The sequence below is a fragment of the Lepus europaeus genome, chromosome 1 (genome assembly GCF_033115175.1).
Source record: "Lepus europaeus isolate LE1 chromosome 1, mLepTim1.pri, whole genome shotgun sequence".
Taxonomy (NCBI): domain Eukaryota; kingdom Metazoa; phylum Chordata; class Mammalia; order Lagomorpha; family Leporidae; genus Lepus; species Lepus europaeus.
The window spans coordinates 134,890,440-134,914,749 of NC_084827.1; the positions used below are offsets into that span (position 1 = coordinate 134,890,440).

Consider the following 24,310-nt stretch of genomic DNA (forward strand, 5'->3'; position numbering starts at 1 on the left):
TTTCTCTCTTGCGGAGAAGGTCAGTGTCTGCTAAAACACAGCATCGACCCCTGAGAACATACGTTTGCATTTTACATTGCATGCAAATGTAACATTAAATGTACTTTCCTCGGGAACATTTAAGTTCTGCTGTTACAGGACACTAGATACGATAGGACTTCGTGTTCCTTGAATGCCTTCGGATAAGGTCAATGCCCAAGTGAAGGTCTTGTTGTATAGGTGTGGGGGTGGAGTGCAGGGGGGACTCTTGTGTTTCTTTTGACTGAAGCAAGAGGATAAAAATGAGAGAAGGAAACACCAGCTCTAACGGGTGTCAGGTAGAGCTGTGCTCTGGCTTACTGTTAGCAGGAGTCAGTGATGACATTGTTGGCAGCAACAGAACTTTGGAGAACTCTTACCCAGACCCATAAGCTGTTCTAGAGGTTCCTTTTGAAAAAGTAGTTTAACTGTTTAACTCTGTCCATTCCATTCATCTGCAAAGTGAATAAGCATTGTTGACCACCTGCCTTCAGTGATGCAGAGTGTTCTCGAAAAAACGTAAAATGAAGGGTAAAGCAGTAGAACCGAAGCTGTTTTTAAACAAATGAAACCATGTGACTACAACGTTGAAGATACTGAAATGTCTTGTAAACTGATGGATATATTTTATTCTTTCTTTTTCAGACTTACATTGGAAGTGTGGTTATATCTGTTAACCCGTACCGGTCCTTGCCCATCTACTCACCAGAGAAAGTGGAAGATTACAGGAACAGAAATTTTTATGAGCTGAGCCCTCACATGTAAGTGCAGCATTAAAGCATGAAGTTTCTGTTCATTCCGGAGTTGTGCAGTTGACAGATGTGTGCAGCTGTCTTCCTATGTGGCAGGAAAATGTTTGTGTCCGTATTTCTTTTTAAAATCGAAGAAAGGAATGTGGAAGTTAGTTGTTCCGCCTTAATTTAAATTTTTTTTAAAAAGGCAAAAATACTTCATTGCATGCCAGACTCTTAAGTTCTAAAATATTTGCGTTCACCATGTAAAATATTTTCTGCTAAAAATTCTGCGGAAGTAGCAGCTGCTGCTAATTATTTTTACAAACAAAACAGGAATGTGCATTGTTCATAAAGAGCCCAGCAGTATCTCCATAGTAGTTCGGTTGGTTGAGAAAGAGCCTGAGTTATGGTTATGTCATGGTGTGTGGGTAAAAAGATGAAATAATTCCTTTGGTTATCACCTTTGTGGACCTTGTTCACCAGATGCATGTGATAAGCCAGGGGTTTCACCTTCCTGCCATCCTGTTTGGTTCTTTTCTGAAGAAGGTCACCTGCTAGTATAAATAATTCCTACACAGCGCCTGCAGGTGTTTTGTCGGCTTGTTCAAGTTGTGTTCTTGATGTGATTAACAGATACTTCAACAGTGCCACTAATTTATACCATAGGTTTATTTTCTCGTTTGCATGACTGAAAAAATAACACTGGCAACCTTTTCTTGGGTTGCTGGATCAATGGCAGAACTGAGCGATTAGACCCTAGATCTGTTCCCCCCAAAAAAAGTCTAAAAAAAAGTCTGGGGAAAAAAAAAATACCTGGAAATGATCATAAACAGCCCCTTAAACTTTGTTCCTTCAGTCTTGTTACTTTTACTGACTCCCAAGAGAACTCTGGTCAGCATTTTACAGTTGTAGGTATGTCCACTGCTGAGTTTAAAGAAAAGGGAAGACAGAGATGCCCAGTTGGGTTGTGCTATATAATGGGTTAAGAGGCTCAGATGTCTCTACTGGTAAGTTGGGCAGAAATGTGTCCCGCCCCCTCCCCTGTGGGCTGTTCTCACTATTGATGGTTGCTTCAAGTGGCCCATGGTGTCTTGGTAGACACGATATTATGCTGTTATGTGCTGGATGCGGATCTAGTGTGTTTGTCAACTACAGCGGCACGCTGAGCTGGAACTAGCCTGTGCAAGGCTTCAGTATCATTGCCACCACCGTGATCATTTTTGTTGATAGCTTGTGCCCCCTTCCCTCTCAAAACAGATGATGCATTGATAAAACAGGCCTGCGTCGTCGTGAACTGTGTATAAACACGTGTATGTGAACGTTGGTGGGGATATGTTCAGAAAAGAGTCTTGATGCTAGAAAGGACATTTGAGAATGGCTGAGCTGTCACTGGTGCTTACTTTCTGGATATTTTCGGAGGATTTTCACCAGAAAAGCATTTTTCTAATAGGGGCGATATTATCTCCCAAGAGCACTGGGCAATATTTGGAGACAGTTTTGGTTATTATGCCCGGGGGCAGGATTGTGCCCCTAGGAGGTAGAGGCTGTGGGTGTGACAAAACGGCTACGATGCACATGACAGTCCCCATGATCAAGAATTATCTGTTCACAATCTCAGTAATTGCTGAAGTTGGGAAACCCTACACTGTGGTGAAAGAACTATAGAAAGTCTTAGTTGGGCCCTAGCACAAAAGAAATTTCTCTGTAGAATTAAAGATCAGCTCTATTAATGTTGATTAAAAAAAAAAAAACCTAGTAATTAAAGAACATGTCTATCATTCTCCAAATGCCTATTTTAGTTCCTCTTCATAAAGTAGCACAATGGCATGTTTGGGCTGTTCGGAACTAAAGATTTAAATGATTTTTGAAAATGGTAATTAAAAACTGAGCATACATATGTTACCAATCGAATGGATTCTGGCTTTTCAGTTATCTTCCCAAAGTAGATTTTGCAAGTAATCTAATTTCATTTTGGCTTGAGAAAAATAAAATTTGAGATTTGTTTTATAATGTTATCCTTTATAGTTAGGTCCCTATAATGAAATATGTATTCAATGCTGGGATGTTTATGTTAAATTTGAGGCTGTGAAAGTGTTCTCCAAGCCTGTTGCTGGGACCAGTGGTGTGAGAGATCCACTTGGGGCATATAAAAACCTGGTATCCTAGGCCTTACTTTTGATAACCCAGAAGCCTGTTTTTTCCCCAAGATTTCTGGATGAATCTTATACATAAGTTTGGGAACATGTTGTCTTAGGTGTGTATTTACAAGTATTTCTTCTTTTCTTAACTACTATTGCAAAGTGTGCTCTTTTAAACAGTAGTAGAGTAATAATGGCTAGTATTGATTATTTACTAAATACGGACACTACTCAAAATACATCTATTATCACTCATTTCATTCTCAAAATAATCCTGTGAGGTAGGTGCTATTACAAATGAGGAAATTCTGGGGCCGGCACTGTGGTGCAGTGGGTTAACGCCCTGGCCTTGAAGCATGGGCATTCCATATGGGTACTGGTTCTAGTCCCGGCTGCTCCACTTCCGATCCAGCTCTGCTATGGCCTGGGAAAGCAGTAGAAGTTGGCCCAAGTCCTTGGGCCCCTGCACCCATGTGGGAGGCCGGGAGGAAGCACCTGGCTCCTGGCTTCGGATCGGTGCAGCTCCGGCCGTTGCAGCCATCTGGGGAGTGAACCAGTGGATGGAAGATCTCTCTCTCTATCTCCTTCTCTCTGATTCTCCTCTCTGTGTGTAACTGACTTTCAAGTAAATAAATAAATATTTTTTTAAAAATGAGGAAATTCTTATAGAAAGACCAAGTAATTTATGCAAAGCCAGACAGCTGGTGGGAGTGGGGCTGCGGGGTGGACAGTCCTCTCCTGTCCCTCTCCAGCCTCCCGTTGTGCACGTCCCCCTCATTGCCCTTGGGTCGCCTCTGCTCCTGCACACAGATCCTGTGAGATAACTGAGTGTGCTTCAGTTTACCTCCAGGGACTGTCCCATTCTTAACAAAGTTTCAGCTTTAACTCCTACTTTGCAGATGGTTAGATAAATAGTGGGTGTCTTTTCTAGCATGGAGGTTCATGCTTTGGAATATCTATTTGTATCCCTGTCCCTGAAAGATCCCTATGTGAGACAGCATGGCGCTGCTATCCCGGTTCGTCTCCCTCACCCCCAGTGATAAAATAAATTCCCATTTATGCTTATTAGGATAAACACGTGGCCCACAAAATCTAAGTGACGCACGAGGTGCCGTCTTACCTGTGTCTGAGTCTGCGGGCTTCATCTTCCCTCTTCTTCCTCCTCCCTCCTCTACTTTCCTTCCCCTCCCCCCACCTCTTTCCTCTTTTCTGTTCCCTCCTTCCCCCTTCCCCTCCTCCCCCCTCAGCTCTCCTCTCCCTTCTTTCTCTTGAGCCCAGTCACTTGAGCCATCACCTTCTGCCCTCTGGGGTCTGCAGTAGTAGGAAGTCAGGCGCTGGAGCCAGGACTCAATAGACAGATCCTCTTCACACCAGATCACGTTACTTCCCTTTCCAGAAACCTTCCTGGTCTTCCTGGGACCCCAGGCTCCTTGGCCTGGTGTTGCAAGCGCTCTGTTGCTCAGTGTAAGCATTCCTGTCTAGCTCCAAACCCCACTGTTGTCCTTCATGCCGCCTCCTGCTGAGCCACAGCCATCTGTGTCTCTTTCCTGTGTCTCCTATGCATTCCCCAGCTCCACTGTCAAGGTCCCGTGTGTCCCTTATGGTCCATCTTAGGGACTGATCATCCCCAGAAAAACCCATAAGAGGTGCTGCCTCTGAGCTGTAGGAACCAGTTGCATGATCGCACGCATCAACTCTTACTGTGGTTAATCGTGTTGAGTACCACCCTCTTAATGAGACATTGAGGAACTGTATCTGCCCATCTCTGTGGCTCTCTCCGAGCTTTCTCTTAAGACCTTAATGACTGTAGGACTGTAGGTTTCAATTTTTCATTATGTTTCACCTGTATTATCTCACATCTGATGATTCAGTAAAACTAAAAACTTTTTGATAGGGTATTGAGCTTATTCAAAAATGTATATTGTATAATGGGAATGGTTTCATTTTTATTAAAAATGAAAATGCTATTTTTATGGCATTCTTCAGCTATGACCACTTGTTGAGTTTTTGTGCTCTGTGTGCCTTATTGGAGGGAATTTGTCATTAGGAGGACCTATTGTGACACCTGCCACCAATGCCTCCTGGTGTGTGATAGCCCAGGAGGGACCTGAAATGTATCCTTTTTTTTTTTTTTTGATAGGCAGAGTTAGACAGAGAGAAAGGTCTTCCTTCTGTTGGTTCACCCCCCAAATGACCGCTATGGCCAGTGAGCTGTGCTGACCCGAAGCCAGGAGCCAGGTGCTTCTCCTGGTCTCCCATGTGGGTGCAGGGCCCAAGGACCTGGACCATCCTCCACTGCCTTCCCGGGCCACAGCAGAGAGCTGGACTGGAAGCAGAGCAACCGGGACAGAATCCGGCACCCCAACCGGGACTAGAACCTGGGGTGCCGGCGCTGCAGGCAGAGGATTAACCTAGTGAGCCATGGCTCCAGCCAAAATGCATCCTTCTTAAATTAAACGACCGCCTGCTGGTGGTACCAGGTTAGGGATTGCAAGCATTCTTTGAAAAAGCGGCTTTTCTTTTCATTCCTATAAATGAAAAACTGCCATACTGTTTGAAAACCTTGAAAAACGGCGTAAGATTTTTGAAAAATTCCTGGTTACTTAAACCAGAAAATGGGGAAAATAACTAGTGGGAGGATTTTGGATGGTGCTAATGTCAGCTGTCCAGACAGGAGCCCTCCGTCTCCGTAGAACCTTTGACCCCTGAGTCTGTGCCCAACTGCAGGACTACAAGCCGTTGCCTGTAGAGTGACGTTGGTGGGATGCTTGCGTATTTTGAGTCCTTGCTCGTCCTTTTATTTCCTTCCCTCAGGGTGAACTAGATAATTGTTGTAAGAGCGTTTCTGATTGTATCTCTAAATGTGTGAGTGCTATGGGTGAGTGTACAGAGTTTCGGTAAAGGACCCATGGCACAATATTAAGGAACTGCCTCCTTTATCTGATCAGTGTCTCTCTACAACAGAGTTGAAAGTCTGAATAAATTGTATCCACGGGGCCACTATTCAGTCTAGTGGTTAAGATGTCTTAATTCTCAGACTTCTGCCTCCCCCATCAGAGTGCCTGGGGTTGACTCCTGGCTCTGGGTCTTGATTCCAGCTTCTCATGCGGATGCTGGTGGACAGCAGCGACGGCTCGGGTCGTTTGGTTCCTGCCACCCATACGGGTGACTTGGCCTGAATGCCCAGCTCCTGGCTTTGGCCTAGCTGAGTCTCACCATTGGTGGCATTGGAGTGAATCAGCGGATGGGCGATCTTGGTGTCTCTGTCTCTGTCTCTCAGAAAAATCAGTTACGTTAATAACTTACAACAAGTAGATCCTAAATTCGTATAGAGGTTGCTTGTATCGCTTGATGTGAAAGTGCTTTCTCAAGGAATTGGTGAATGTTATATAGCTGAGGCCATCATATCCTTTCTAATTCTACTCTGGAATAGTTAAGTCTTCAGCTTATGTTGTACCTACCCAAACCCCACTTATAGACAGGGGCTTCTGTTTTCCTATCTAGCATTCTTCCCGCTGATTGCTTTAGAGAAGTTGTTCATTTACCAAGCAAATATTTACCAAGAGCTTACTGTGTGCCCGGCACTCTGTTAGGCTCTGGGATAGAGCAGTGAACAAATCAAACCAAATTCTTGTCTTTGTGAGGAAGACAATGCTCCAGCTTCAGTACTGAGAGACCAAGATTGCTCACACCCTTGGTTAGGAGGGAGAAGGGAGAGATGCTGTTATGAAAGGGGGAAACACATTGTAAGTGGTCTTCTTGTAAAATACCCTTGGAGCCGTGCTGTCACAGGCAGTGGCTGGTAGAACAGACTGAGGCTCGGCCTCTGCTTACACCTCTGACAGGACCTCCGCCTCGCCCTGCAGTTTGTATTCCTGACACTGACATTGTGTGTGTCCTGATGCCATCTTGAAAGTAGCTATATATATGTATATATGTATTATATATATATATATGTATATTTTAAGATTTATTTATTTGAAGGGTAGAGACAGAGAAAAAAAAGTCTTCCATCCAATGGTTCACTCCCCAAATGGCCGCAACTGCTGGAGCTGGGCTAATTGGGAGCCAGGAGCTTCTTCTGGGTCTCCCACATGCATGCAGGGACCCAAACACTTGGGCCATCTTCTACTGCTTTCCCAAGCCATAGCAGAGAGCTGAATCAGAAGTGGAGCAGCCTGGACTCGAACCGGCACCCATATGGGATGTCGGCACTGCAGGTGGCAGCTTTACCTGCTAGGCCACAGCGCCGGCCTCAAAAGTAGCTAACCTTTGCCTTTCCTTGGATGCGTGGCTGTTGTGGGTCACACTAAGCAGAGGGCAGACATCGTATTTGCTTTCCGTCTTGGGAGATATTTGGTTGATTCTGGCTAATCCATGGCTAGGAAACTTCCTGATTTAGAGACCTTGGTGTCCTAGGAGCAGTGCAATGGCCGTGTGGTGGTGCAGGTCCACTGTTAGCTCGAACTTCCTGAGGCTGAGGCTGCTGGGAAACATCTGAGCCTAGTGCATAATCGGCTTCTATATCAGCTCCAGGAATCGAGTCCAGTGCCTTTGACTCTCCAACTTTTGTTCTCCGCATATTGTTTTACTGGGGCTATTTCCAAGGCAGTTTCTATCAAAATACCTATTCTTGGTGGGAAGGAAGGTGAAGTTTCTTAAGGGAGGTAGGTTGGTATGATGAGGCCAGCTTAGTGATTTTGTCATGAGAATCCTCGTGCTGTAAGGTTGCACATATTCATCAGAAAGCATTTTGGACCTATCTGGGATCTCGGAGTCCCGATTTCCAGTTTCCCCACTAGAATTTATATCCCTTCTCACCAAATGGACATCTGAGCTTTGGAAGAATGCATTTTGCAAAGGCAGTTTGCAAAGCCAACCTTGTGTTCACACCTGCTTAGTGATAATTTCAGTGACAGAATCTCAGAGAGAAGAGTCTGACTGTCAGCAAAGGAGGCTCCTTCCTGCCAGAATGTTATTGGTGTGTAAAATTCTGAGAAAGATCCGTGTCTTCTGGAGGAGTGGTACTGACGTGGTAGCCTGGAGAAGGGGTCGCCTGGTACTGCATTCCTGATGAGCTCCCACCGCGGAGCCCTGTCTGGAGAGAGAGGGTATGTGTAGGTGGGGCAAACATACAGCGTGGGAGTCTGTCTGAACGTGGGCTGGCAGGCACTAGTCCCAGTCCAGACTGGAAATCAGCAAAGCCAGGGGTAGTCGCAAGTTCAGTCTAACAAATGAGGTGTCACTCTTAGACTTGGGACACCCAAGGTCAGGACCGGAGCTGTCACAGGGGCAAACACTCATGGAAAGGGGAGCAGGCTCTGTTGCAGCAGCCCCAGGAGGGGGTCTTGTTGCTATCTCTGTGTTCCTGGCTCCATCCTGTCCCAGATGCCCAAGTGCTCATTCCTTGCATCAGTGTGATTAAGCGTTTATGGGGTGTGTGTGTGTGTATGTGTGCGCACGCACGCTAAGGCAATGAAAATGGCTTTTCCTTGAGGATTCATAGCCTTATGCAGGGGACAGATCAGTCCATCAGTAACCTTGGAGGGGAGAGAATTGCCACGAGAAGGCAGGAACATGGTCCTGGTTTTCCTGGGGCAGGCCTACTTCTCCCCGTTGTGGCAGCAGGCCTACTTCTCCCCGTTGTGGCAGCACGCTCACAGAAGTGCCCACTTGTGGGTGGTCAGTGGGATGGCCAGCAGTCAGCTCTGCATGAGGAGCCAGTGGGTGGGCCAGTGGGGCTCTTGCACAATGACTTTGCAGAATGGAGGGGAAGTGGAATTCCAGGCCCAGGAAGGAATGTGCCGGTCCCAGGAAGCAGTGTTGATTTAGCTGTTCAGCATACGTTACTGAGTGCCTACTGTGTGCTGGGTACTGGTGCAGGTGCTGAGGATGAAATAGACAAAACATCTGGCAAATGCCAAGTGAAGTGAATCAAGTGAGTGGAACCTCAGATGGTGATAAGTGCCGCAGGGAAACGTGCCAGAGCCAGGGAGAGGCGTGAGGGCTGTGTGGAAGTGGGTGCCTGAGTTACTGTCTTAAGTGGGGTGCCCGGGGATTCCTTATTCAGATGGTGATCTTTTCAGTGTTGTTCTCGAGGCGTAAGGAAGCCAGTCAGGGACTGTGCCAGGAAAGGAATGTTCTAGCCCCAGGGGACAGCAGGTGCATGTGGAGACAGAGATAGAACAACTATGTGGCCTGTCGCTGATGGAAATTCCTATGTTCCCTAAGGCTGGAGCTTCGGCTGCTCGCTGGGGAGGGGAGATGAGGCGGAAGAGCAAGACCAGACCTGGGCTGCAGACGCCTCCTGTGCTACCGACCTGCCTTTCTAAGCCGGCAGGATCAGTCCCGCGGTTGGGACTGTTCTGAGGGCACAGAGTAAGGTTAGGGACCTCGTGAGCTTTCACAGCGATCCAGGCTAAAGGGACAAGGACAGAGGCTCAGCTGGAAATGGTGGCTATTTCAGAGGCAAAACTGTGGATGCAGTGAGTGAGGTGAAAGGGGATCAGAGTTCAGTCATGGCTTCCTGGCTGGCATGGAGAGTACCGGATCGGGGTGCCAGGCCGTCCCTGAGACGTTTGACGTAGCCAGGAGTCCATCCAGTCGAGCAGCGGAGGGGCCATGCCAGCGCGTGCCTCCTGGAAACCTGGCATGACGTGGCTAGGGAGGCTGCTCCCTGGCATGTGCCTGTTCCCTAATTCACGGTGTGGGGTGGCCTGGCTTCTCTCCCCCTTGGGGAGATGGTGTGTGTCTGGGCTTCCGTTCCCAATATTGGACCCCTCCACGCAGGCTCAGCTTCTGTTCTTACACTGCTGCTTCGGAGAGGTTTGAAGCAAAATTTGAATCCCTCTTCAGTGTGTAAACTTGGCCATGTAGCTGTTTCATTTCTAGGCTCATTTTTTGTTCCTGTCCAGTCATCAACGACTCTTCAGGCATTTGCTCTGTGTTGCTGTGGTCGGAACTTTGCACAGGACAGCCAGGGCTGGGCTAGGCTGGAGCCAGGAACCGTGCACTCAATCCAGGTCTCTCACCTGGATAGCAGGAACCCAAGTACTTGAGCTGTCATGTAGGAAGCCACATCAGAAGCAGAGGCGGGACTCAATCCCAGGCCCTCTGACATGGGACGCAGAGTGACTTAGCCTGCTGTGCCACGGCACCCTGTCCATTCTCATGGTCCCTTATCTCGTTTGTTTTCTTCCCCCAGGGCCTAACAGCAGGTGTTGTGTTTTCTGATATGTTCAATTCTGCAGCACTAACTGGATGTCCAACGATTCAATTCAGTTCTGGCACTCCCTACGCAGTTAATGCAGGCCCAGTCACACAGGGACGGCCCCACTTCAGACCCCACGCACAGATGGGGCCCCCACTTCTGCCAGCCAACCTCACATTTGGTGGTTCGTGTAACACCCTCTTCTCGGGTTCGTCGATTTGCTAAAAGGACTCATGGAACTCAGGCCGACACTTGACTTGATATTCACTAATGTGTTAGGATGCAATGCAGAAACGGGCTCATGGGAGAGGTGCACAGGGCAAACATGGGGGTGGCAGAGCTGCCGTGTCCCCCAGGGGTGCCGTCGGTGCCATCACCCTGGGAATGAAAGCTCTTACTCTAACCATAGGCCTTCCTGGTGAGCACGCTCTTCCTGAAGCTATGTGGGATCCACCATGTGTCGGCTCATTAGCATAACCTCAGGTAGGGCCAAAAGAGGTTTGGTCCGCCGAAGAGAGCTGCTCCTGGAGCTCAGGACGTCCCAGGGGTTTCCGGGGCTCTGTGCCAGCCACCTGGGACAAGGATGGAACTTCCTTTGTATACCCCAGATGTGGACACACACAGACCCGGTGCCCTGGAGGCTTGGAGCACTGGTCCTGGAAGACTTGAATGTGCGCTTCCTGGGGCCAGGTTCATGCTGGAGTTCCTCTGTGACGTCCTAGCGAATTCACGGGCCTTCTCCAGCCGATGAATGTCTCGGGGCAGCTTAACAGTTCACTTCCGGAAGGGCTGGGGATTCCCGGAGGCTCCGCGTCCAGCGCCCATCTCGGCCGGCCCTGCCAGTGTGCCCCAGCTGCTCTGGAGTGACTTAGGGCTTCCCTCTGTGCTTGTCTGCTCTCTTGACTGCACGATCAACTCCCCTTCTCCCCCACCTTCCCCGCAGCGTGAGTGTTGTTGTAGGCGTCTTGACCCTGATCTTCCAGCCACCCCACCCGGCATTGCTTTCCCTTTATCTCAGGGCTTTTCCAACAAATTGCGTCTGCCAGGGCCTTTGGTCTGTCCCCTCTTCTGAGTGAGCTAAGTGCTCTCAGGCTGTCTGCTCCTTCTTCCGCTCAGACTGTTCAAGATCGTGCGTGACTTCCCTGTGCTCAAGCCTGAAGGTCAGTTCTGAGCCGTCCTTGGCCAAGAGTTCTCGGTAGCGTTGGACGATGGGACAGGTCCTGGCTGTGGCTTCCTGGCTTCCGATCTCCTGCGCTGGCTCTCCAGCCTCACCACACGCACCTCTCTGCCCTCCCTGTGTGGGTGGGTCACCAGGCTCGCTCTGCCACCTTTTCTTTTCTCCACCACAGGCACAGCTTAGTGGGGGACGCTCGTGTCTTCTGTGTGCTGTTGGTGTCTCCCAGGCTTAACTCTGCATCTCATGTCTGCTGTGTACTGTGGGAGAGCCGGCTCTGTTCAGCTCCTCGGATCCCCCGGGGGCCTGGGAGCCATCTCCAGCCGCAGCATGCTTCAAGCTAGACTTAGGGTCCTCTCCCGGGTCAGAGTAGCACCGGCCTTTGATTGCTCATGGCACATACTTTGCTTTTCCCTTTTCTGCTGCTTCTCGGTTGATCCGACCTGACCGCCCCTCGCTACCTGCCAGGCCTCAGTCCTCTGTTGCTTGGATTATTGCCGTAGCCTCCCAGCTGGCTTCTTGCTTTCCAGCTCCTGTTGCTTCCTCCTGCCACCTTTCACTCCCCAGCTGTCACAGGTGCCCATGACATTGTTTTTCTTGGCTGCTCCAAAACCTGCAGTGTCCCGTGTGTGGCCTGTGGGGCTCTGCTTGATCCGGGCACTGTGTTCCTCTCCAGCTGCATGCCTTGCTGCGGGTTCTCTTGCTGCAGTCCCACTGGCCTCCTTGCTGCTCCATGTAGGTGCTACGCACTCTGTCTCACTCCTACCTGTAGGGCTGAGTTGTTCTCCGTCTTTAGTCGGGAAACGCCCCAGTTGTCAGAGAAACTTGCTATTTAAAATAGCCATTGCAGCTCTGCTTCTGATCCAGCTTCCTGCAAACGCATACCCTGGGAGACAGCAGTGATGGCCCAAGTACTTGGGTCCCTGCCACCCATGTAGAAGACCCAGATTGAGTTCTGGGCTGCTGACTTCGGCCTGGCTTAGCCCCAGCTATTAGTGGCATTGGAGTCTAAACCAGCAATTGGAAGATCTCTTTTTGTCTCTCTGCTTTTCAAACAAAAATGCAAATAAAATTATTACAATAGCAGTCCTTCCCCCCAAGTTGTGCCTCCCTCCCCCCCTAACTTTGCTTTTCTTCATAGCGTTTGTTACTACCTGACACTTCACTTTGTGCTGGTTTGTCCCCTGCACTAGAATGTCATTCCAGTGGGGCCTTTGTTTATGTCACATGTCCACATTACCACAGGAACCAGAACAATTCCTGGCACAGAGCAGCCACTCCGTAGATACCTGTGGATGAATAAGAGAATGTGGGGGCCTACGTGTGGCAGGCATCGTCTGTGTCTTCAGGAACCTCAGTGTGGCTGGGGTGGACTTCACACAGGCAGGTCCTTTTTCTATAAAAGCCCACTTAAGAGACAAGGATTGTTGGACCTCTCAGTTGCAGAGATGCCCACTTGCTCGGGAGGACGCCCAAAGATCCAGACTCCAGACTAGTTGATGCAAAAAGCAGGAGGTTTTTATTGAACGTTTGCGCAAACGGGCCCCCACCTCAGGCAGTGAGGAGCCCTGAGTGGCAGTTTCACACAGGTTATATAGGCAACAAATTAGCATATTCCTAATGCGCGTGCGTAGGATTGGTCAGCTCAGAGGGACCATTAGCATATGGGAGAACGCTGGCGAAGAATGCTGGTGGAGAGTGCTGGTGGAAAATGCAGAGGTGGCACGGGATTGGCTGGTTCGGAGGGACAATTAGCATACCGAAGAATGCTGAGGAAGAGTGCTGAGGTGTTACAGGATTGGCCGGTCGCAGTGACATCATAAGTGCGCGTCTAGAGACTCTCCGAAGGGGAGGGGCAGCTCTGCTCTGGGCGTGCCTAGAGGTTCTCTGAAGGGGATTGACTTTTCCTTCCCAGAGAATGTCCTGACTGCTAGACTCTGGGGAACATCTAACCTCTTAAGAAGCCCCTGATATTTGCCCAGGCCTAGTTTCTTGTCCCTCCTCCCATAAGGGTCCTTCAGGATTAAGTTTGACGCACAGAAAAGTTGGTAGGTTCAGAGATTCTGAGGGTGCCACCTGTGTGAAGTCTTGAAGGCGTTCTTGAAGTAGGTGCCATTTGGAAGAGAAGGTAAAAAGACCAATTTTAGCTATGGTTCAATGAACCAGGATGTTGGGAGAGGGAAAAGCATTAGAGTGGAGATGGTAGCTACATGTAGAACCACTTTTTCATTTTAATAAAACAGTCAAATACCAGGCTGCTTGAATCATTGGGAGGATTGAAGGATTATGAAGTGACTCCAGGGTAATAGAGTTTGGGATGAGGGTATTACCTAAAATTACAACCTCATGTGTCTGGAAAAATTACCATCTTACATTTCAGTTGCCAACTGGAAAAAATTTTCAGACTTGTTAAATATGTCTAAATGTGTGTGTATAAATGCAATGTTTTAGTGAATGAATGGTGAATGGATGCTTCAATGATTTATAAATGTAAGCAGATGTTAATTCCCTTATGTTTTAGGACAAAAGCTCTAGTTGCTATTGGTGACGGATCACTGTGCAGCAGGGGGACCATATGATACCTGGTGTACTAAATCCAGCCTTCATTGATGAGGACTGAGGAGCAGCAATCCTGTGCATATGAAGCCTTCCCAGTGGCTGTTAGTGTTCAGTGTCTGGATTCATGGGTGGTCAGCTTGAGGTCTGAAAAGAGTATCCTCTATTACAGTAGACACATCCTAAGCCCGAGAGGTGGTTCAGCCTAATCCCACACGACTTCATCAGTAGAGGAATAGACTAGAGTGTGTATATCTTCTACTTCCTTTTCCCTTCAGCCCACCTGAATAGCAAACAGGAGAAAGCACCCGGAGGCAAGGAGGCTTTGGATACTCTGCACTGTGAGCCACTACCTTTGGGAAGCACGTGCAGGCGGAAGCTGGGGTTACCGGCTGAGGACCTGCAGTTCCTGCTTAGGAGCAGGGAGGTCCATTCCCACGTCCAGCTTCAGTATTTTCATGAAGGATGCCCAAGGCTCTTGAGTGTTTATTTAGGAATTGATAGTTATTTTTAAAAGGTTTATTTCTATTTATTTGAAAGAGTGTCAGAGGGAGACAGACACACACAAACGGTATGTATATGTGTGTGTGTGTGTGTGTGTGGTTAGTTTCATCTGCTGGTTCATTCTCCAAACGGCCACAGTAGCCAGGGCTGGGCCAGGCTGGCTGAAGCCAAGAACACCATGTGGGTCTCCCATGTGGGTGGCAGGGGCCCAGGCACTTGAGCCCATAATTTTCTGCCTTCCAGGGCGTGCATTAGCAGGAAGTTGAGTTGGATATGGTTTAGCCAGGGTTGATTTTTCTTTTTTAAACAATTTATTTGAAAGGCAGAGACAGAAAAGACACACACACACTATTTTCTTTTTTTTTTTTTTTAAAGATTCATTTATTTAAGAGTTACAGAGAGAAAGAGAGTGAGAGTGAGAGTCTTCCATCTGCTCGTTCACTCCCCAATTGGCTGCAATGGCCAGAGCTGCACCGATCTGAAACCAGGAGCCAGGAGCTTCCTCCACGTATTCCCACGTGGGTGCAGGGGCCCAAGAACTTGGGTCATCTTCTACTGCTTTCCCAGGCCATAGCAGAGAGCTGGATGGGAAGTAGAGCGGCAAGATCTCAAACCGGCGCACATATGGGATGCTGGCACTGCAGGTGGCAGCCTCACCCGCTATGCCACAGCGCCGGCCCCAGAGACACTGTTTCCATCTGCTGGTTCACTCCCCAAATGCCTGGGGACCAAGAGCTCAATCCAGGCCTTCCACATGGTAGATGAAACCCAACTGCTTGAACCATTGAACCATCACCCTCTGCCTCCCAGGAGTTGCATTAGCAGGAAACTGGAATAGGAAGTGGAGCTGGGTCTTGAACCCAGATACTCCAACATGTGAAGAAGGCATCCCGAGTGATACTTTTTTTATGATTTATTTATTTGTAAGGCATGGTGAGAGGGGTGCGGGGAAGAACAATCCACTGGCTCACTCCTTATTTAACTGCAGTGGCAGGGGCCCAAGCACTTGGGCCATCATCTGCTGCTTTCCACAGTGAATTAGCAGGGAACTTGATTGAAAGAAGAGCAGCCAGGACTTGAACTACAGCTCCTATGTGGAATGCTGGCATTATAAGTAGCGGCTTAACCTGCTCCCCCACAATGAAGCCCCTGCTCTCCTTCCCACACCAAGTCATGTCTTAACAGTTATGCCAAATTCCCTCCCCTAGCAGTTGGTGGTTTTCAGCTTTTGCTTTGATTGCTCTCACAGGCATATTGTTTCCCTCATACACCCTGCCTCACGTTTAATCACATGGTGTTGCTGCTACTTCTGGCTGCATGAGTATTTATGAGTACGGTTGTCTTGGCTTGTTAATAGCAGAGGCTTATGTGTATTTTGCTCGTGCAGATAGGCATATGGCTAAACACAGGGATGTTCAAAATAGCAGAGTCTCATTTGAAGCCACAGAAATGTAGGAAATAAAAATGTTACCGAAGTATCAAGATGTTACAGATAGAAATTCTAAAATGAACACACACAGACCTTTGAGATTATGTGATGGGGTGAGTCATCGTTATCTGGCTACTCATTACCTGGAATTTAGGTAGAAGGAAAGAGGAAGTGTGGGAACATATGCTGGGCATTGTTCTGAACACAAAGAGGAAATGATATATGATGCTTTGAACGTGGACTTCCTGTTCATAACATACGGCGACTTTCATTGTAACAACACCCTATCAGTGACTGGGAATGCTGGATTTTGTCTTGCAGTTTAGGTAGCATAAATGAATTTTAAAGCCTGAAATTTTTGTCATTTCCTGTAACTAGAACTTTTTGTCTTTGATGTTTGCCATCTCTGTGGTATTGATCTTGAATGGAACTGAAATTAAAATCAGTCCAAAGGAAAAATTCTGACTGTGCAAATAGAGAAATTGGTCTGATAAATTTGTAGCTGGTGATCTAATTGTTAGCCCACGCGGCTTCTTCTCGCCTATGTTTTTCGTTCCTGCTCTTTCCTAGGCACCCTGATCACCCCACTTCCCTCCCCATGTCCAAATCCTATACAGCTTTCTGGATGCACCTCGGGTAATACCTCCGCTTGGAAGCCTCTTCCCAAAAGGCTCCCGAGTGGTCTCTACCCACAGTCTATGCCAAACAATAGTGACGATTACATGGCGCTGTCTCATATAGGCAACAATGAAATAAATATAAAGTGGCCGGCGCCGTGGCTCAACAGGCTAATCCTCCGCCTTGCGGCGCCGGTAAACCGGGTTCTAGTCCCGGTTGGGGCACTGGATTCTGTCCCGGTTGCCCCTCTTCCAGGCCAGCTCTCTGCTATGGCCCAGGAGTGCAGTGGAGGATGGCCCAAGTCCTTGGGCCCTGCACCCCATGGGAGACCAGGAGAAGCACCTGGCTCCTGGCTTTGGATCAGCGCGATGCGCCGGCCGCAGCGGCCATTGGAGGGTGAACCTTTCTCTCTGTCTCTCTCTCTCTCACTATCCACTCTGGCTGTCAAAAAAAAAAAAAAAAAAAAAAAGAAAGAAATATAAAGTGTTAGATTGCTGTAAGAGTCAGCCCTATAGGGATCTTTGAAGCAGGGGCTATGCATTATACTTACTTTATTCTTTCAAGATCACTAATCTTAAAATCTACCCTGTATGCTTGCTTAACTATGGTTAACCTCAAGTAACAGTACCCTGTTATGTTATATACATGATAAAACATGCAAGAACGGGATCTGTTCTCTTTATATAACCAAGTAAATAAATATATAACAATTTGAAATTTTTAAAATTCTTTTCCTCAAAGTGAATATAGTTAAAGTTGGAAGGTAAAGAAACATTAATGGCTTGGAAAAGACTACAGAATTATCTGTCAAGAAAGGAAAACTGTATTGGAGTTTTGCAGGGGAGGTAGGAACATTCGGGTGCTTGGGCAGTGGGACAGAGGATAGCACGTGGATTTAGGGAGATTCAGTATCCAACTTGAGCAGATCCGGAATCCATTCTAGCAGGCATGTATTAAGAGATTCTATTTCTATAAGATAAGTCAGGATAATAGGCTTTTGGAATTCCTCTTGGCTGACACTATGCTTCAATTGCAGTATTTTTGTTCAGCTAAATCTCTGTTTCTGTTTATAAACTGAAGATTTTCCTAGGTTTGTCAGTAGTTTCATTAGTAGTTTTGAATAATTCAGTTGTACGTGAATAAATTAAAATTTTCTAGGAAATCCTCAGCTATGTGCATGAGGGGACTGATGAATTAGGAGGCTCATGCATCACTCATACCTTCTCTCCTTTTTCCCCAACAAAGAAAATCTCTACGTATGTATGTGGATTTTTGTCAAAAATATGTGAAGAATATGAATGCAATTGAACTATATCTCCTTGCATTTAAAATGGATTGGAGGCAGCTTACCATTTCATAGTCAATGTAATAAAATGAATGGTTTTTCTTTAAGTCAGAGCAAAGGAAACGTAGAAATGGATGAGCCCCAAGTGAAAGTTAATACCATGAGATCCTCTACAGCTTTTGAACTTGACCTTTTCTTTTCCTGGTAGTCAAAGCAGAAAGGGAACTCTGATCAGCCACCAAGTTACTTTTTTTTTTTTTTTTTTTTTGACAGGCAGAGTGGACAGTGAGAGAGGGACAGAGAGAAAGGTCTTCCTTTTCTGTTGGTTCACCCCCCAATGGCTGCTGCAGCCGGCGCACCGCGCTGATCTGAAGCCGGAAGCCAGGTGCTTCTCCTGGTCTCCTATGCAGGTGCAGGACCCAAGGACCTGGGCCATCCTCACTGCACTCCTGGGCCATAGCAGAGAGCTGGCCTGGAAGAGGAGTGACTGGGACAGAATCTGGCGCCCCGACCGGGACTAGAACCCAGTGTGCCGGCAGTGCAGGCGGTGGATTAGCCTAGTGAGCCACAGCGCCGGCCCCAAGTTACTTTTGCATGCAGAATGAAGGTGCGTGATTTGCTCCACAGAAGCCACGTCTTTGTTGCCAGTTAGGTTTCAGAGACCTTTCTATTACTGGACATGTGATCAGAACAATGTTGTCATGAGCAGATCCTTTCAGAACTTCCCTGGGGAAGACGGACTGGCATGTTTAATGGAGGTTTTCTCACATCACTTAGTGAAAGCAAAAGACTTCATATCAAAATGTGATCTAGGAGAAGTAGGTCTATAAGAGGTATGAGTCGGTGGCTGTCACTTGTGGCTGCTCATAAGAAGGCTGCACTAGGAGGGAACGAGGCGTCTACTCCTGAGATGATGGTGTGTCTTGGGATGTGAACTTCTGGGACAAGTGCCAACTTACCAGTGCCTCGCTTGCCAGTGGTTTGATTTAACCAAAGAACAGAGGAACGGATGGATTGCCATTTTTCCTTGGTACTTCCAAGTTCTGTAATAGTTTTGTACATTCATTTACTTTTTTTTTTTTAAAGATATATTATTTATTTGAAAGGTGGAGTTGCAGAGATGGAGCCAATAAGAGGGAGAGAGAGAGAGATATCTTCCATCCACTGGTTCACTCCCCAAATGGTCACAACAGCCAGAGTTGGGCCAGGCCAAAACCAGGAGCCAGAAGCTTCTTCCAGGTCCTCTACATGGGTGCAGGGGCCCAGACACCTGGACCGTCTTCTGCTGCTTTCCTGGGCCATTAGCAGGGAGCTGGATCAGAAGTGGGGCAGCCAGGACAGGAACTGGCGTCCCTTATGGGATGTAGGCGCCACAGGCTGTGGGTTAATCCATTATGCCATAGCGTTGGCCCTGTACGTGTTTTCTTTGTCATAACTGGGCTTAGGATTGAAGGTGTCTGAAAATAACTGGAAGTCATATTTTCTGGTAAGGGCCTTTGTTGTCAGTAAGTGACAGATCCTTAATTTTAAAACTCACTGAGTAACAGTTTGGGCTGTCATTTGGTGAGAACCTAGGAAGCAAACCAAGGCTTGTTTCAGCAGATGGCCCCTCGTCTCTGTAGAGGTGTGGGTCCCAAGGCAGATGACAAATAAAGTTCTCTAGGCTGGAACTAGCGTGTGGTGGAGAGCAGGCAGCTGTGGACGGTGCAGGCATGCTTCCCAGTCCGTGGACCCGAGCAAGGCCCTAGGATGTTACTAGTGCAAATGTAACCACGCTTCGGGTGCCTTTAAAATGTAGTTTTTCAGTGACTATTTGCCTTGGTCTTCAAATAGAGTTTATATAAGCCAGCATTAGGGAGAATCCCTGAGCCCTACAAAGTAACCTAACTAAAGAATTTTAGCTGGACCATAAAATAGAGACTGTCTTCTCTTTAACGTTGAGCATTGGAAATCCTCAGAGCTCTCTTTGCAAGCATATGGATATGCACTTACGTATATGTGTGTGTGTGTGTGTGTAGATACACACATGTACACTTAACATTTCATTTCTCTTTATTTGGTTGATTACAAATAACAAATTGTCAAGCAATCATAGACTTTGAACATTTTATGCAGTAATTTTATCAGGTTTTTTGCATGAAAGGGAGAAAAGATAACATTAGGATTCACTTGATGACTTAATTCTGAGCGCATACCACGTGTCAGACATTGTACTTGGTGCTGAGAGAGTGAGTTGTGGTGCCTATCTTCAGGGAGAGAAGCTATTAAAATTCTTTCACACGTAAACCACCATGCGCTAAGGCCATCAGAGACGTGCAAAGGGATTTCTGCCAGGCTTAGGCGAGGGGTTCCCGGGAGATGAATCCGGGGGAGAGCTGGGCCAGCTGGGGAGCGGGCCTTGCTTGTCTGGTCAAGGGTAGCACCCCAGGGAGACACCCCTTAGGGGTGGGGTCTGCACAGAGGAGCCTTGCCTGGTTTTGATCTCTCTGGGTAACCAGCAGTCAGTCTGTGTACCCATAAAGAAAGCTTTTGTCTTGAATTTAGAAGCTTCGTTGAGCTGATGGGCTGTAATAGCTCCCACACATGGAATCTGCCCTGCATTGGCTCCGCCCATAGCTGTCACTCAGGGTCCCTGGCCCTTCCCGACTGTTGCTGGAGGCTTGTTGCTTTATCCTTCCGTTCTTACAGGAGATTAAGTAGTTTCTGAGCGTTTGGTGGTCGTTCAGGCTGCCCTTTCCCCCCTGGGGTCCTGGCAGTAAATACTGCCTGCTGGTGTGAGTGTGTTTCTTTTGGAGGTATCTGTAATCCGTGTATGTGGTATTCACTGTGGTGGCTCTGAACTTGACTTTGTTTTGCAGCTGTGCTGTCCATGACGGAACGTGCGAGAGTGGCTAGGAGCCTTTTGTGACTGTCGGCGCACTTTGTTTATTGACATGAAATCTTCGTCTAGCAGTAGTGTGGTTTCATAGCTCCCTAACCAGAGGGCCCTAGCCAGGCTCTGCCACAGAGTGATGGAGAGGCAGACTGGCAGGGAAGAAAGCCTTCAGGCCAAGTGACTTGGGGTAGTTTTGATTTGTCCTTTCTTGTGTGGTCACTTTGAAGCCATTTTCGATATGCAATTTTTTTTGCATTTTTTTCCAAAAAGACATTAGGTATTAGTAATCAAATGATGGGCATAATGGATGTGGAATTTTGAGTTTCCCTTATCTTATTGTTGAAGGCCCCTCCCAAGGATGGGGACTGGGACTGGGAAGGGGAGGGAATGGGAGTGAGAATTGTCACACCCACGTAAGAAGTGGTCCTATGTTGACCACACTTCGCTTCAGGGGAAGCTCTCGGTGGCTCTAAGCCTGGAGCCCACTCACTCTAGAGTGATTGGGAGGCAGCTTCCATCTCCATGGTCCTTAATCCTCTGGTTTCTCCCTTGAGTTGCTGGTTTTCTTTTTAAAATGAAGACACGTCATTGCAGCATAGTGGGTTAAGCCACCAAGACTGGCATCTCATATCTGAGTGCTGCTTTTTTTTTTTTTTAAAAAGATTTTATTTATTTATTTGAGAGATAGAGTTAGAGAGGGAGAGTCATGGAGGTCTTCCATCTGCTGGTTCACTCACCAAATGGCTGCAACGGCCAGAATGAGCCGATCTGGAGCCAGGAGCTTCTTCCAGGTCTCCTACACCGGTGCAGGGGCCCAAGCGCTTGGGCCATCCTCCACTGCTTCCACAATCCACAGCAGAGAGCTGGATCAGAAGAGGAAGAGCCGGGACTAGAACCGGCGCCCATATGGGGTGCCAGTGTTTCAGGCAGATGATTGACCTACAGTGCCACAGGGTCAGCCCTGAGTGTTGCTTTTGATCCAGTTTCCTGCTAATGCACCCGAAAGGCAGAAGGTGATGGCCCGAGTACTTGGGCCCCTGCCACTCCCGTGGCAGACCCAGATGGAATTCCTGGCTCCTGTCTGGTCTGGTCCAGGCTTGGCTGTTGAGGACATTTGGGGAATGGACTACTGGGTGGGAGATCTCTCCCCACCTGCTGCCCTACCCCCACCCCCACCGCCTCCCCGCCCCTTCCACCTTGATTCTACCTTTCAAGCAAATAAAAGTAATCTTTGCAAAAATGAAAAACAAAGAGCTGGTTTTGGCTGTGGTGTAAAAGTGCTATAAAATATCCCCAACACTGGTTGCAGGAGTTTCTATGGAGCCTTCCAGACTGCGTCTGCTCACGTGATCACACGATATGCAGCAAGCCCATCACTGACTTTGGGGTGGTGGAAGAAAGTAAATGTTTATTGCAAAGTTCAGAGCAAGAAGCCAGGCAGCTGTTGCTTAATTCCCAGGCTCCCTGAGGGATTAGGAGTAAAGATTCTTACAGACTGAGGTTGGAGTTGAGAGGTGCACGTTCAGTTTGTGTCCGCGTCTCTGGTTAATCTGCAGTGCTTCTGGCCCTCCTTTGGTTGGTGAGATTGTGTCTGTATTAGGGAATTTTGATGCCAGAGTGGGATCAAGACTTGGGGCTACATGCAGGTGGTGATTACTTAGTGCTCAGGGCCTGGGGTTCCTGGAACAGAAAGCCCCCTAGACAAAACCAAACATCAAGATGTTATCTACAGGGGAGATAAATGACTCCTTGAGTCTTGTGATCCGGACCCTGTAGGGCCGGCAGCGCAACACCCTCAGTTCAGTGAGCTGATTTGAGTTAGAGGTTGATTTGCAGTCATAAAAGCAGGGCAAGGAAATTCCGCCAAGGGTAGGCGGCTGGGAGACGGTGGGAAGCTAGGTCTGCATCCAAGGCGCTGAACAGTGGCTAAGTTTCACCAGGACTTGTTTTCTCTCTGGAAATCTGGAGGAAGGGTTTCTACATTTTGCCTGTGTCTTGAATTTACAAACACTGATTTGAATAGGCACTTATTAAACCCTGCGTGCTGTGAGGAAGGGAACCTGTGGGCCTTGTTAGAATCACTTCCAATCCAGACTGCCTAGGAAAGGCTCAGATGGACTGTTAGCCTTCCTTTTTGGTACCCAAGCAAAGCACGTACATTCTTTTATTTTTTTTATTTTTTTGACAGGCAGAGTGGACAGTGAGAGAGAAAAAGGTCTTCCTTTTCCATTGGTTCACCCTCCAATGGCCGACGCGCTGTGGCTGGCGCACCGTGCTGATCCGATGGCAGGAGCCAGGTGCTTCTCCTGGTCTCCCATGGGGTGCAGGGCCCAAGCACCTGGGCCATCCTCCACTTCACTCCCGGGCCACAGCAGAGAGCTGGCCTGGAAGAGGGGCAACCGGGACAGAATCCGGCGCCCCGACCGGGACTAGAACCCAGTGTGCCGGTGCCGCAGGTGGAGGGTTAGCCTATTGAGCTGTGGCGCTGGCCAAGCACGTACATTCTTAAAATCAGAGTACTCCTCAGAACCATAGTTTTGGGGAGCAGAACTGATCTAACTTTGCTTTGAAATCTAACAAATTTGTTATAGAAATGCCTCAAAGCAAAAAGTTGAAGCTGGCTGCCGTGGGGCCAGTGCATCAGGAATGGAGGAGAGGCATGGTGAGGAGTGAAATGACATGAGGGTGGCTTGTGAACATGTCCTGCTCAGACACAGACAGCCCTGTTCAGAGGTTTTGAAGGCCAGGCACAGACATGAGGAGCTCATCTGAGGCGATGACGAAGCGGGTGATGTGAAGGAGCGGGTGGATTTGAGAGGGGTTGGTGCCTGGATGAAAAAGGAAAACAACCTTTTACTTAAAAAAAAAAAAAAAAAAAAAAAAAAAAAAAAAAAAAAAAAAGCTTGTTTCTGGCCCAGCGTTCCTCTCCTATTTGAGGGAATGGTTTTGTGTTTCCAATAAGCCCCGTGCCCTAAATGTCTTGTCCTCATGTAACTGAATTGTTGTCCAGGTCTGCAGTGCAGGGTTTCTCTAAGCTGCACAGCCGAGGGCTGGGACCATGCATGGCCTTTGTATTCCTCTGCCGGATACACTCCTGCCACGTAAATGTTCCCTGAATTCAAGTTATTCCCACGTTTCCTGAATTCTCTTCAAGTTATTTCCCAAATGGGTCTTCCTTCAGAGTGTCTTGATAGGAATTTAGCTATTAACCAAAAGACCTAGTATTTTAAATTTTTTTTTATCGCCTTGCCATTTTGCTTTCCATTCTCCACAGTGATACTTGCAAATCCCGACATTCCATGGCATACACACAGTGGTCTGTGTGTACATGTATCTGTTTATATTCGGGCGTCTGATCAATATTGATCGACTTAGTTGGATTCTGCAGCCACTTTATGCAGTGGCCGCAGATCTGGCTCTCTGAAATGCGAATACACTTGTGACTTTGAGTCTATAAGGTAAGGCCACAAGTTTAGCTCCAGCTGCTGTGGGTTTTGTTGAGTGCTTATTGTACTTCAGATACTGCACAGGTCACTTTATCAACATCCTCTGCAGAGCCCTGCGAGGTTTGAATCTGAAACCAAAGTTTGAAAAAGGTGATCACCTTTCACTCCCTCTCCTTGGTGCGTTTTTTTTTTTTTTTTAAACCAGAGCAGTGTGTACTTGGGGTTCCAGTTCACGTGCTGTCTGCATCCAGTGCCTTCTGTGATAACCGCGGCCAGATCTCACTGTACAGATTCTGTAGTGCATGGGGCCTGGCCAGGTCCCA

The 24,310-nt window shown here is 47.8% G+C and overlaps 1 protein-coding gene across 1 annotated transcript in view; it reads left to right on the forward strand.

Annotated features, from left to right (window-relative positions):
* Positions 1-24,310, forward strand: part of MYO1B (myosin IB) — a 163,296-nt gene that overhangs the window by 37,830 nt on the left and 101,156 nt on the right. Inside the window, 1 exon segment of the mRNA XM_062189379.1 lies at positions 664-779. Coding sequence (XP_062045363.1) covers positions 664-779 — 116 coding nt within the window.